Source organism: Apteryx mantelli, chromosome 1, assembly GCF_036417845.1.
Source record: "Apteryx mantelli isolate bAptMan1 chromosome 1, bAptMan1.hap1, whole genome shotgun sequence".
NCBI classification, from domain to species: Eukaryota; Metazoa; Chordata; class Aves; order Apterygiformes; family Apterygidae; genus Apteryx; species Apteryx mantelli.
The window spans coordinates 74,357,177-74,371,650 of NC_089978.1; the positions used below are offsets into that span (position 1 = coordinate 74,357,177).

General features: G+C 35.8%; 1 protein-coding gene across 8 annotated transcripts in view; it reads left to right on the plus strand.

Annotated features, from left to right (window-relative positions):
• Nucleotides 1-14,474, plus strand: part of GCC2 (GRIP and coiled-coil domain containing 2) — a 35,675-nt gene that overhangs the window by 19,118 nt on the left and 2,083 nt on the right. For 2 of the 8 annotated variants that reach the window (XM_067295088.1, XM_067295118.1), the window contains 7 exons: nt 922-1,043; nt 2,830-3,006; nt 4,473-4,690; nt 5,753-5,947; nt 6,782-6,921; nt 7,761-7,962; nt 9,166-11,902. In XM_067295088.1, coding sequence (XP_067151189.1) covers nt 922-1,043; nt 2,830-3,006; nt 4,473-4,690; nt 5,753-5,947; nt 6,782-6,921; nt 7,761-7,962; nt 9,166-9,236 — 1,125 coding nt within the window. In that variant the 3' untranslated portion in view covers nt 9,237-11,902. Of the gene's footprint in view, nt 1-921; nt 1,044-2,829; nt 3,007-4,472; nt 4,691-5,752; nt 5,948-6,781; nt 6,922-7,760; nt 7,963-8,080; nt 8,152-9,165; nt 11,903-11,982; nt 12,936-14,474 lie in introns of those variants that run through there. The other 6 variants (XR_010883975.1, XR_010883978.1, XR_010883974.1 and 3 more) reach the window with 6 other exon arrangements.

The window sequence follows — 14,474 nt, forward strand, 5'->3', positions numbered from 1 at the left end:
GAAAAGAGAAAGATTAGTTTAAAGAAAACACGCACAAATCTTTCAGACTCCAGAAGAGCTGGAGCAGTGGCTAGTTAGGCTCAGCACTGTGGAAATTCACTCACCAGTTCAGCTGAAGTGAAACAGACTAAAATGTTCTGTTATCCAAGAGGAGGATTTTGGTAATCTCAAGGATGAGTAATTAATTCACCTGAGACTGTGACTCCCATGAGCTTCTCTTAAGAGCCAAGAATGAAAACCTGTCTGTGATTTCTTAGAGGAGTGCACAACATGAGTATTTGAAGGTTGGTATTTTTCAGATGGAAATAATTTTTGTTGTATACTAAAGGATGAAGCCACTTTTTTGTGAGGTAATTTTCTGTACGTCTGCAAAAACCAAACTCATGTATTGAGTAAGTTTAGAAGAGAAGACAGACCAAATACCCTTACAAAGGTCAACTAGAATATTATGTCTTCCATTGTGTTACCAGTACAAGAGTGACTCAAACATTTCAAAAGAGTGAATAACTTTCATATGTCTTTGAATTGACACCTGGGTGGTTGAAAAGGAAAACAGGATTATCCATTTATTTATTTATTTTTCCATCTTTGTATTCCCTTAAAGTTGTTTGATAGTCTTTTGGTTGTGAATATCTGTTGAATGTAACTTTTGAATTTGCAAGATAATTTTTTGACAACTGGTATGTTATAATATCAGTGTTCTCTTATATTTATTTTTCAAGTTTTTTTACACTCTTTGATTAAAAACTAAAGAAATATGTTCTGTTAGGATTGTTATTTTAATTATCCATTCAAAAGAAGGAAATGCAACTGGTACTTCATTTATTTGATATTTTATGCAAGATGCATTTCACTTTAAAGAAAATAAATGGGCAGTAGTCAATAGCATAATCTATTACGGGTTTGTTTTCTGCGTGATAGGTAGAACAAGCAACTGTTACTTCCGAATTTGAGAGCTACAAAGTCCGTGTTCATAACGTTCTAAAACAACAAAAGAACAAATCTGCTTCTCAGACAGAAACTGAGGGAGCCAAGCAAGAAAGGTAAAACCAAAATTATTTTATATACATACAGCAAATACAGATTCCTGGGTATTGTTGATCAGAGACTAGCGAAGGCAAGCACAAGCAAGTTCCACTGTTTAACTTGTTGCTTGAATAAGTTAAATGACAGAAGGGAGGCAGTTTGCTTTCCCAGTTCCTTTGGTTTGAATAAAATTGAGTTGATAGGGAACAAAGAGCTATCTCGTCTCTAACCTGAGTTTCTAATTGTGGCTCTAGCTGTCCAAAGAGAAGGTCATCAGTCTGTACCACATCTTAGTCCATAACTGGTACTATGTTAGTTTCTAATTCCTTGATTTATTTATCTTTTGTTCAAATAGATTTATTTTTGAGCAGATTACCTGTTGTTGTCACAGTGCAAGGTAGAAGTAAAGTGTTGGGAGGATTCTCCCGGTTTTTAATGAGCAGAGTTAATCCTCGCTTTCTGTGTAAAATTGACATGTCATTTTCTCTGACATAAATCACTGCAGCAAAAAGTCATTTCCATCTAAGAGATTGCTACTCTTCAGCTGAGTTCATTTGAACTTTTGCAGGAACTGAGAATTGTTTAGATAAGGCTCTAGCTGCCACTTCAATCATCAACTTAGACTTTCCCATCAGATTCATGAAATAATAGGATCTTACCAGTGATTACATAAGGGAAAACTTGAAAAGTTGCATTGCCAGAAGTTCCCTGAAAATCATTTAAGTATAGTTGTAAGCCATATAAATTCAGAGCCACTTCAGAAAATCTGTCCAAATACTATGTCAAATAGATCTGTTTCTAAAAGTTCCTATGACTTGTTTTTGTAAGTCGTTGATAGCTGTCCTTGGTGACAAACTTCATGCATAAGATGTCACAAGTAATTTCTGGCACAGTTCTGAAAATAGTATGTACAATTGCTGCTGAAAATCCACCAGAGGGAGACTTGTGTTTTGTTAGCGGAATTAGGTGGGGGGGGGGGGTTGTTTTTCCAACTACCTCTTCTTTTCTCTGAAGCTAGCAAACTGCAAAAGTTGTATTTCTTTGTCTCTCTTCTTGGCAGAATTTTAAGAAGTTCTGGTATTGTTAAGCTATTGTGAAAGAGGGTCACTTTGGAAACTAAGTAGACAAGTAATCAAGCAATAAACAAGTGGCAAACAATTTTCAAAGAAATGATTTCTGAGTATCAACTCTAAAGGTTAACTAAATATGTAGCTTAGGAAATGATGGACACGACTGCATATGAAAATACAGAAAGCATAGAGTAAGAACATGTTTGACTTAGAAAAGGAGAATAAAGTTCGATTTTGATTTGTGACCAGGAATGTTTACCCATTTTTATGGATTGATGTTGCTTTCTATTCCTTTGCTGAAAATCTCCTCCAACCACCTCCTCTCTCCTGTGTTCAGTCTCATCAAGCTGATGTGTTTATTAAACAAACAAAAAACCTCCCTCCCTTTCAAGCAGAAATTGATTTTTCCCATCTGCATCCCATGTATTACTCTCCTTCTTGTTTTATTCCTCTGAACTTCTTCAAAGTAAAAGTTACAGTAGCCACACTTTCTACCCCATTAGTTGTGTTTCCAGCCATTCAGATGGGGTATGATCAATCTATTTGCAATTGTGCTGAAGTTCAGCCAGAATTTTCATAATCATAATCATTCTAGGATTATTGCGGTTATGCTTGGGGAAAAAAAAAAACAGATTAATTCAGATCAGCTACCCAAAATGTTGTGGATATAATGCAGGTTATGAAATAATACAACTCTCTTTAAAGTCTGTTCTTTTCATTTTTCCCCATGTAGAGAACACTTGGAAATGATGATAGATCAACTTAAAGTTAAGCTACAAGACACTCAGCATAATTTACAGATCAATGCAGCTGAACTCCAAGCATTGCAGTCTGAACATGACACCCTGCTGGAAAGACACAATAAGATGCTGCAAGAGACGGTTGCAAAAGAGGCAGAACTCCGGGAAAAGTATGATTGTTTGAATAGATGTAGAAATTTTGTTTTTTGGGAACTTTCTAAGGCCTGGGCATGCAACTGGCCTTGAACTGTGTTTCCCAAGGAAAGGGTGTAATTGTTGAGAAAGTTAAAGGAATTTCCAAAGGGATTGTTTGCTACTTTTCATCAACCTTCAGAAGTTTCAGCAATGAAAACCATGTAGCAGCCAATTGGAGAGTTTGAGGTTTCTGCAAGTTTTCTACCTTCCTGTTTAACTATCACATTTAAAAAAAATTTTTTTTAAATGTGTTGAATTTAATAACTACTTTTAAATGTGATGCTCATCACTACATTTATGTTAGTGTACTCCACTAAATTTTATGTACCATTGCCTATGGGAGAAATAACCTAGTTATATGCAGAGCAAACAATTTCATTGACAGAATATCCAGTCCTATGTGCACCAAATGGCTATCTTACAGATGATAATGAAGTATCTGCTTTTCACAATCCTAATTTGTTATTTCTCTCAAAATGAAAGAAATCCTTATCATCTGTATCTGATCCTGAAAATCACAGGGGTACCTAATACTAGGGCTCTCAAAAAGAGCCTTTCCTTGCCTTTGCTTCTCTTTTTAGATTACAAATAAACTCTCATGAGACAGTTGTTGGAAATTACAGCTCAGTCTTAGGAATTTTTGACTTAATTGTCTATCTTTGCACTGTTTTATGTGCTCCTTGTATCCTCGTGATGATACACTGTAACTAACTAAATGATGGCCTTCTGCAGTTGTCTAGAAACTGCCTATATCACTGTAGGTTGCCTGTATACCCATAGAGACTAGCTCTTGGCTGCTAAGGCTGGATTTCAGTTTGCAGGCTTTTAAGGGTAAATCCCACGATTAGTCTTTCCATACATGCACTTGTTTAATTGCTCTTGATAGTATTATCTTGCTTCTAGAGTGCCTTCAAACCAAGTACAATTGCTGTAGTATGGGCTGTTTTTTTGCATACAACTGCACTCTTCTGCCCTTTTTTGCAGTGGATTTTGAAGCTAAAAAAATCCAACTTAGCTTCTTAGAACCTTACGTTTTCAAAAGTCCTGCATAAATGTTTGGTAAAGAAATGTTAAAGGAAGAAAAATACAAGATAAGTGACCTGGCCTGTACAACACTAGTGAACAGTCATGCTGCAGTTTCAGATTTTAAGAATGTGTAAACCAGAGTGTTTCCAATACTTACATTTTTTTTCTAAAGATCTTTGCATTTTGTATTCTGAAATAGAAACCAAGTATTTATTTAGCACAGTGCATTTGTATGATAGGGAATAAATATAATATTTTCAGTCTTAGAATTGCCTTTTGAAAAGAGAAATTTAAATGAGAAAAAGTTACACAATTATAGACATGAAAATTAAAACTACTATTCTAAAAGCTGTGACATGTAAAATTCACTGTCAGTTTTTTGTTGTTTCTTGTTTTGCGTATGCACTGTTTTCAGGCTCTGCACAATACAGTCTGAGAACATGGTCATGAAAACAGAGCATGCCCAGACTTTGAGTCAGCTGACAGCCCAGAATGAAGCTCTCCGGAACAATTTCAGAGATCAAGTCAGGAACCTGCAAGAAGAGCACAGGAAGACAGTAGAGACACTTCAGCAACAACTGTCCAGGGTAGAAGCCCAGCTCTTCCAACTCAAGAGTGAACCAAACACTAAAGGTAACTTTCAGTCATAAAACCAGGTTTTCTTGGGATAGATAGAAATTTGTGTGCCTGAGACAGGGTCTGAAATTTCACTGCTATGGGCGAGTCTCTAATATACATGAAACTTTTTCCAGAGAATTTGCAGCATGACATATCAATCCACCAATAGCAAGTAAAGAAAGGGTCTTTGTTATTACTGCCACTTCAGAATCAGCATCACTTCTCTTTTCTGCAGTATCTGCATCATCAGAAAGGTGGAAGAAAATCATCTTGTAATGATGTGGTGCTCTTATCAATTTGTCTCAGATTTTGGAGTGTTTACTGGACTTCGCCTAAATTCTTAAAGTTTATGATTGCACTGTAGCTGTTTTAACATTGTTCGTTATTGGTACATTTGCTATTTGAGTCTTTTAACTTTTTATTTTACTGTGTCAAGCTGAAGTGCTTTTTTATATTTTTCTATTTATATTTTTATATATTTTTATATAATTAACATATAGCGCACAATTTTATACTTAATATCTTTTTATATATTTATTTTTACATTTATACTTTTATTTTTAAAGTTGCTATTTAGGATGTAGTCAGACATTTGTTTGCCAAGCAGCGGTAGCAGTTCAAGAAATTACTCTTTCCATGTGTTACTGTCCCCTAACTGTAGTGCAGTAACTGATTACGCTGCAGCAGCAGGACAACATGCAAAGTAATAAACAGGCTTATTTACGTCACCTGCAGGACTGGTTCAAAGAAGCTAATTCTATTTTGCGTGAAGAACACTTGGTGCTCTGTCATAGCTACAACACATCTGCGGGCAGAATTGCATGAAGTTAACATTGCTAATCAAGTGCAGATTTAGAAAATGGCTTTGATTTAAATGGTTATTTGGAGGTGAAAGGCTATGTTTTTTATTGTAAATGGTGGATGTGTATCCTGTTTTCTCCCTCTTCTTCACCTTTCCTCCCCCTGCCTTTTAAAAGGCTGCATTTTATATACTCCTCTATAATTTAAGACAGTCACGCCTATGAAGTAGCCCAGTCAGTTTCCTTCTGATGACAAACATCAGTGGATATCTTTCAGGTCCAGCTGTTTCAAATCCAGCAATGAAGAACTTAAGAGAACGGCGAAACACTGACCTTCCTGTTCTTGATATGCATGCTGTAGCTAGGGAAGAGGGAGAAGGTATGGAAACAACTGACACAGAGTCTGTCTCTTCTGCCAGCACCTATGTACCATCCTTGGAACAACTTCTGAACTCCCCAGAAGCAAAACATGGTAAGTAGAATGTGTGGCTTTTTAAAGCACTTGCCTATATATAAGTTGCAGAAATTTGTACCCTTAAAATATCTGAGAAGATTATGTTTTCATGCTTTTAGGTGCAAGACACCAGTCTATTTAGTGCCACTGAGTGTACGGTGTCCTGAATTTCAATATGGTTTTTGTCCTTGAGTGAGGGCTAACAATAAAACTTTGCTACAGGATTTTATGATTTGAAGATTCCGTATATATTGACTTCCTAAAGGGAAAAGAATGGATGAGTCAGTAAGTCAGTGAATAGTTAAAGGAGTTGGAGTATTCTGGACTAGTCTCTACTTGAGACAATTACATGTTGATCTAATTCATTTAATGAAAGGATGTAATGTCTGTTTGTCTTAATGTGGCCAAGTAGAACAGGAATTCATTGATTAGGTTTTTTAGGAAAATGAAAGCCAGCATGAAGAATGATGTCTTAAGAGTCCTAAAAAGTAGGAAAATATATGGTAGCATATAATCAGGTTTAAGAAGTCTATTGAAAGCTTCTGGAGAAATGTTGAAAGTTCCCATCTATGGATTAGAAACGAGGGTTAAAACAAAACCATATATCCTGGCTTACTTTGAACTGATTTACCGATCTGCTTCTAATACACTTACATATACAAAAGTAGGTAACAAACTGAGCATGCAGCAGCAGAAATGATGGCTGTTAATTTTGAAGTCCAACTTTGCTTGGATTTCATTTCCTGTATAGACCTAAAACTACATTAATAAAGTCCTAATGTTAATTTAGTATCATAAAGTAAATGCATGTGGCTTATCCTTTTCTCAGTTTTCTTTTCCAATTAATTGCAGAGCCATCTCAGTGGCAAACAGAGCTGACCAAGGATGAACTGATTCAGAAGCTAAACACAACAGCAAAGAGTGCTGATCACTTGAATGAATTACTTCGTGAATCAGAAGCAACCAATGCAATCTTAATGGAACAAATCAAGGTTAGCAGACATGCTGGAAATGTGGGAACAGCTCTAACTCCTACAGTCTATGTCCCAGACCAAATGTTTAATACCAAATATATTTCAGAAAATTGCAGTATTTAAAAATTAGGTGATTTAAAAAAAGTTAATTTGGCTGGGGGTGTCTGTGCTTTATTCTGTAGGACTAATTAACACTTCCAAAGTCTGCCTCAATTTTTTTCTAGTTTCTAAGGGTTTTGGGGGGATGGGGTGGCTGTTTAAAAACTACTATCAAAACCCCCAGAATCTGGGGTTTTAACATCTAATAAAGTGCCTTTTGCTGTTTTCACTCAGATAAAAGCGGTATATGCAAAGAGAAATGTTATGTCAGGTTTCTCTTTCTGTAACCCCTTTTAACTGTTTTAAGTTAAAAGATGTTTGAAGATATACAGGTACTAATAGAGTTTGGTTTGATTTGATTGTACCTCCCTGAGCTTTCTGTGAACATTTTTGAAGCCACCTATTAGCTAAACATGCTAAGCTTTCTTATATAAATAGCTTCATAATTAATGATAATTTTGTTAAACCTTTGTTCCATGTTGCTTGTTTTAACTGTTCAACTTTTAATCCTGATCACTGAAATTGAATAGTTAATACTATATCTCTTAAGTAGAATAACTTATTTTAGATCAATAAAATTATTTCTGGACGATATTATCACATTTTCGGGTTTCATGGGACTTCTGTCCCAAGTATGTTGCTGTGCTCATGTTACTCTTTCAGAAGCAGGCTGCATAACTTGCTCTGTTCTTCAAAAGGCCTTTGTTCAATTATCTGTTATATGAAGCAAAGAATATTGCATGTTTTTTCATCTGCAGCTTCTTAAGAATGAAATAAGAAGATTGGAAAGAAATCAAGAGAGAGAAAAGTCTGTGGCTAACCTAGAATACTTGAAGAATGTTCTATTGCAATTTATATTTCTAAAGTCGGGAAGTGAGAGAGAGAGGCTTCTTCCAGTAATAGATACCATGCTGCAGCTCAGCCCAGAAGAGAAAGGAAAGCTAGTTGCAGTTGCCCAAGGTATGCTCACTTCAAAACACTGTCATAAAAAAGAGAAGTGAATATAGAAAAGACAACTGAGGCTTTGTACTTTAATTTATGTAGACCTTTGTGCTATTCCACTTTGTTTTTTTCTCAGTGCCAATGAGCTAGCAATAAACCAGGGAGTTAGTATTCATCCTTTCATAAAACAGAACAAATACCTCCAAAGTATAAATAAAATTAAGGTAAAGTATAACTTCTTCTGAAACAATTATACATCTTTGCTTGACTTTTTATAACAAGAGAAGGTTTATGTTTGCTTTTTGTTTTTTAGAAAAATGACAGCAAGTTGTAAAAATTTAATGGGTTCATGTTTTGAATAGAATTACAAGGTTTCTATCAAAGTGATGTGGAAATAGAGGTTCCTATAAATGGATTTTTGTTTTGTTTTGTTTTTTGGCATATGATCTGAAAAGATGCTAAAAGTGGTCCTCACAAGGCCGTATTGCAGATCTAATATCAATCTAGTATCAATATGTTAGCTTTGAAAATCACTTCAACAGAACATGCTTTTAGTTTAAGAAATATAGGGACTTGGAAAGGAGGGAGAAGAGTTAAGCCTTTGCAAGGAATTAACCCAAAGAGCTGACTGAATAATAGTGTTCTGGCCCCTCTTCAAATACCCTATTTTCTGGTTTGTCCTCTTAAACTTTTTAAGTGATTCTCTGTATCTTCTCAATAACATGTAGCTGCTTGTGCTTCATTAGCAGCTGACCTGTACTTTATTTAAAAATTGATATCAAGAGTAAATGCAGTACCACAATCCTTATTTATGTGGGATATTTTTTCACTAGTTATTAGTGCTTAAAAGTAAAGTAATGCATTGCATGAAAGGGTTTGCATTTGGAAAGATGAGAGGTAAATTAAATCCATAGAATTGGGATGTTTGTTCTGGCGCCGTTAATGAACGCTGACTGAATTTTTCAGGGGAAAGCTGATAAGGAAATTTTAAGAAGCCCTTTTAAGTACCCAAAGTAAAGCGTACATGGTGGTAAAATACGTGTACATGACTTTGGCAACCTGAGTATGAGTACTGAGTGTTGTTACCTTATCAGCAGGTTTACAAGGACAGCATTTGAAAACTGACAGAGGGGCGGAAAAAAAAATCAAGGTCACTTAACCAAATGATTCAATGTCTGGTATAATAAACTTAATTTAAAATATGTTTTTCTTCTCCTTCAGGCGAGGAAGAAAGTACTTCACGGCCCTCTGGGTGGGCTTCGTACCTCCACAGCTGGTCAGGACTTCGATGAGACAGTAGACACACCCAGTCTTTAAATATATTCCACAGTTGCACAAAGAGAAATCTTAATGTAGAGGAGTAAACCAGAGGTATTGTAGCATTGACCAATATATTTTTGTTTCCATGTATTATTTTGAGCTTTGTAGACTAGTCTAAGAAAGAAGCCTTCAGTAGTTTTGAAAGACTGTCCTATTTTATGTCCTGACAGCAGCGAACTACTTAGTTCTCTTGTAAATGTTTAAAAAAAAACAACAAAAAAAACCCCTGAAGATCAGAAGCATAATGAGAAGTGACAAATTGATTGTAAATTACTTGGAAACAGAGTTTGACACACCTGTGACAGGTCTTGTGATATTGGTTAAAAACATAATTTAATGTAGTAACTGGAATTAACTGCACTTCAGATTTAAAGAATTTTGAAGTGTTTACAGTTTCTTTCACATATTTTCCTTCAGCTCACTACTCTGTATGGTTCATGCTATTCTCTGCATGTTGAAGAAGCTAAAAATCAAGGTAATTCCTCTCTGTAGTGATACTTCTAAAATGTAAGATCATTTCAAAACAGAAATGGTATTTTCTGTTTTGACCTGACTAAAAATTTAGTCTTGGTTATATTTTTGTGCTAAAGGTAGATTGAAAATAGGAAGGCAAGGGTCTACAAAATGTCACAGCTGCATAAAACTTTATTAAGTATGCTTGACACATCTGGGGTGTGGTACTGTAGTAGAGATTAATGGCATCTGTGGAAGTCTTGGGATATTACTTCAAGCATCAGAGGTTGTAAGTGAGCTGTAACTTCACAAGAAGGGGCTTAAGCTATGACTTTTAAGACTGAGGTTGGAAGTTTGCATTTAAGACAAGGAAGAAGTGTAGCATCACTCTTTAGTGATGCCTGTGCTTGAGTGAAAAGACAGCTCATACTGACTAAGTCATAGAGACACTAAAGGAAAGTCTCAATTTATAGCCAGCTTCCTAAGAATAACTTCTGAGAAAAGGAAAGAGCATTTGCCAGTAGGTACATGATTAAAGAAGTTACATCCTTCTCTCTCACTTCTCCATGTTTGCACACATCTCGTTTGCACAACTCTTTTTCACGGGTGATTTAGGCTCTATTCTAGGCTCTTCAGTGGAACAGTTTTTTTCAAGAAATAATACATCACTGCAATATAACTATTTCTTTTATTATGAACACAGCTTCCCCCCCCCCTTCGGTCTTCTTTTTCCCTTTCTAGCCCATGCTGCCTTTCACTATCTTAATTTATTTGTATGTTAGTAAAATGTGTACATCTCCTTATACATCCTGCTCATCTTCCAACTGGAGTCTTCTGATTTTTTTATCACACTTTTATTTTCATCTCCTCTGTGCTGTTTTACAGTGTTAAATCATTCCCTGGAATACATACTTACACTAAATGGTGTTCTTTCTTCCCTGTCTATCCTAGTTGAGGCCCTTGAGGAAATCATGCTCACTTCTTAAATATTACCTTATTCCGGATTGAGATTAATCTGGATATAAGAGCAGAAGAAGTTAGCTCACCTTGAGAATAAACTGTTCAGTAACTGTGCTTTTGGCTTCTTCATTTTTTGCTTCTTATATATATTTCAGCACTCAGTTGACAAAGCCAAAGGACTTTATTTAGATATTTTAATTATTTTCCACATGGTTTTAAGTACCTTCCCTCCCCACCATGTGCTCTAACTGGAAACACCTGGTGTGGACTTTCAGATCACAGAACTGACATTTGGGAGAGCAAGGATGAGCCTCTTAGGCATTTGCAGCTTGGAAATGTAGATAGTAAACATGAGGCTACATTCGGGCCTTCTTTCACTTGCTTTTGAAACCATAATCATATCCTCAACATTCATGACTTGCTCCAGATCTCAGATGTTTAATTCCAAACTCTTCTAATTTGCATCTGGATGCCATTAATGTCATTTAAAAGTATGCCAGACCGGAGCTAGGGGAGAGGGATTTCAAATATGCATAAAAAATAAGTGCAGGTCATTCTCCTGCTGCGATTTTTAACAATGGAAGCACATGAGTGAAATGGTATGACTTTTTTTTTCTTTTTTTAATTCAAATTCAGTTTGCTGACCTGATTTAGTCTCTTCTGCACGATACCTGCTCAACTATCTTTAAATAGCTGTGACAACTTCTTTTAAAGTGCACATATTTCAGAACTGTAGATTATTTAACTTTGTAAACTGTGAATAAATATATGTAAGTAGCATATATCCCTGGCTGTATGAAATACCAGTTCCTTATTGACTTTTTTCAGGTTGGAGTTGCATGCTCACTGATTTTACTAGAATTCAAGTATTGTACTTCTGAATGTAATGGACACCTCTTGCATTACTATTTATTTTTTATTATGGAAGTTTAAGGTTTTGAAAGATTAATGTAAAAATATTTTAATAACTGCTACTAAACTGTATTCTATAGCTAAGATTGCCAGAACTTGCCTTTGTGGCTACTGTCTGAAGAAAGCAAATATATCAAGGTTTAAAATGCACTTGCAGTAAGTGGCATAGAAGAATGTTGACTGGAAGCAGGATTATTTTGCATAGTAAACATTTTATATTTCATATATTTGCATTTGTAATGTATAGCACTCTAGCTGTGATTTGCTGTCAAAAGGTAATCTTAATTATAAGTAGTACTGCTGCTCCTTGTCATATTGTGGTGTTCTTTCTTGGAAGAGCAGTGTGACTTTGCTTTCTGGTTCTATGATGCTTTTTTTTTTTTTTTTTTACAGTGCCATAGTTGTTAGGATGTTTCCCAGAAAATGTAACCCCTGCCCAAAGAGTTTACAAGCTTAGGACCAAATTTTACTCTTCTGTCAGCCTGCCTTCAGCCCAAGCCTAAGGAGATCACAGTCATTAAAAATGTGACTCTAGCTATTGTCACTGTGTAGAGTATATGTAGAAAACAAACAAATAACCAAAAATGGGAGGGCTTCTGAGTTCCCAGGCCTGGGTGTGCACTGTGGCTGCATTTTAACTACCTGTACTGGACTGGCAACAGTATGTGCCTTCTGTATTCTTCCTTTCCACAGAAGGGATACCCATCTGTGCAAGCTAAATATGCTCCAAAAGAGAAACAGGAAGACAAGAACTTGTAAGGCTGTAGTGCAGATGTGGCTAGTTGGATCTGGGGTTCAGGGAACAGCCAAAGGGAACCAGTATTAGAGGTTGTACATCATGGGAAATAGAGGTGCTTCCCCATCTTCTTTTCTCAAAGCATAATTGAGAGACTATGTGGTTAGATTATCTTCTAAATCTTAATCTTCCTTTCCCTATCTCCCTCCATCCTTTTGATTTGATAATAAAAAATATATCCTGAAATTGTGGAGGGATCTTTAGAAACTCCTGTGTTTGTAATGATGTTCTAAGAGGCTCTGAAGGCAGCTTTACTGCCTACACTGGCTTATGCCTTGGGTTCACCTGGTGCACCAATACTTCCTTAACTTCACCTAATAGTCCTACTGTTGCTGGTACTGTGAAAATGCCTCCCTTGAGAACCTTGCAAACAGCAGTTATCACCCACCGTCTGAGACACAACATGTATAAAGAGGTAAAAATATGTGTTGCAGTAATTTCAGAATTGCTAGTCTGACTATATAAAAGTGTTTTGGTTGGAAACATGACTTTCCAAGCAGTGGTGTCCTTTCCATGTGGCCATCACTTCAATAAAATTCATCTTTACTCAGCTGTGTACCTTTTTTTGTTTTGTTGTCCCCTCGAATGCCTGTTCTTACCTGAGAAAATGCTGATCAGATGATTTGTTTCAAGGTAGAAAACCAAGGGGTGTTTACTGTGGTATTAGAGAAAAGAGTGTATGGATCTACTGTAGAAGGACTGTTGTAGTAGCAGTGCAGTCTTTACTTTCGAACATGATAACCGTGTTGGATACTTCTTTGGATGAAAGAGGAAAAAAAAATTTTTTTAGAAAAAATGTAATTAAATTTTCAAAAATGACTGCTGATTTAAGCTATTTCAAATATGTTACTAGATTGTTAGTGATAATATCTGACTTGGAGGGGAGGAGGGATGCAGAAAGTATTAATGTGCTTTTTAAAAGGTTTGCATTTAGATTTTTCATCTTATTCTTAAATCAGCACTCTTGCAACATTGAACTCTCCTTGCTAATAGCACTCAACTTTGAAGTAATTCTTGGATGTAACTACCTCTTTTCTAATTCCCTATGATGCTTTTGGGATATCTACACAGCCATCCTTGGGCAAAAAGGATGCTCTACAAATAAATAGGTTGGTTGTATTTTTTCCTCAAGTAAGAGCTTGGTGTGTTTATCTCCTCGGCTTTTTTTTTTTTTTTTTTTTCTTTTAAGGTATGATTATTCTACAAGCATACAGTCAGGGAGAGGATCATAAGGTGAGAAAAGATGTTGACATAAGAACAAATAGGTATAAAATAGTTAAGAAAGAAAGCCTGAAGTTTAAAGTGAACTTCTAACCTGAACAGCTTTCACATAAATATATACATGCTTAGAGGAAGGAAAAGAATAATCTGGCTACTGTTGGGATGGAACTTGATCTATAATATATTGGCTTACAAGGACAAGAGGGCAGATTTTAGTAGCAGTTCAAGAGATTCCTTTCAGGCCTGTGTTCCTCTGGCTCATCCTACTGATGAAGGCTGGACTAAATAATGAAGATAGAGGATAGTAAAATAAAGTAGAAATATACACATCAGTTTCTGCTTCAGCAATTAAATACTCTTTGGTATTAGCAATTTATTCTTTTTGCTATCAGTTGAATGCCTGTAGGCTTCTTATGAAGAAAAAAGCTAAAAATAATCAGACAGTTCAAGCACCAATGTGCTATTTTGGGCATAGTCCCAGTCCTCTTATAATGGCCTTTCAAAGTGTTTGAAATTGATAGGCATTGGATAGCAGCTGTATATGCATACAGGGCTCTTTAACGTGGTGGTGTTTTTGTTGTTTTTTTTTTTTGTTTTTTAATTGCTTCTCCTGGAAGCCTTAATGGCTTGAAAATTGAAGCCTCTTCTGAGAACACTCAAACCTTTTCCTAAGTGGATGTACGTATTATTTCTTGGTTCTCTTGTCCTTTGTAGCATGCAAAACATCTGAGAGTAAAAACCATGAAAACCATTACATAATGCCATAAAAGACTTTTACCTAAATACGGTATTTTATTTATATGGACTTTATTGTCCTTATTCCCCTTGGAGGAGTTAAGTTGCTGATGCTCAGCATTAATTTTGGCAA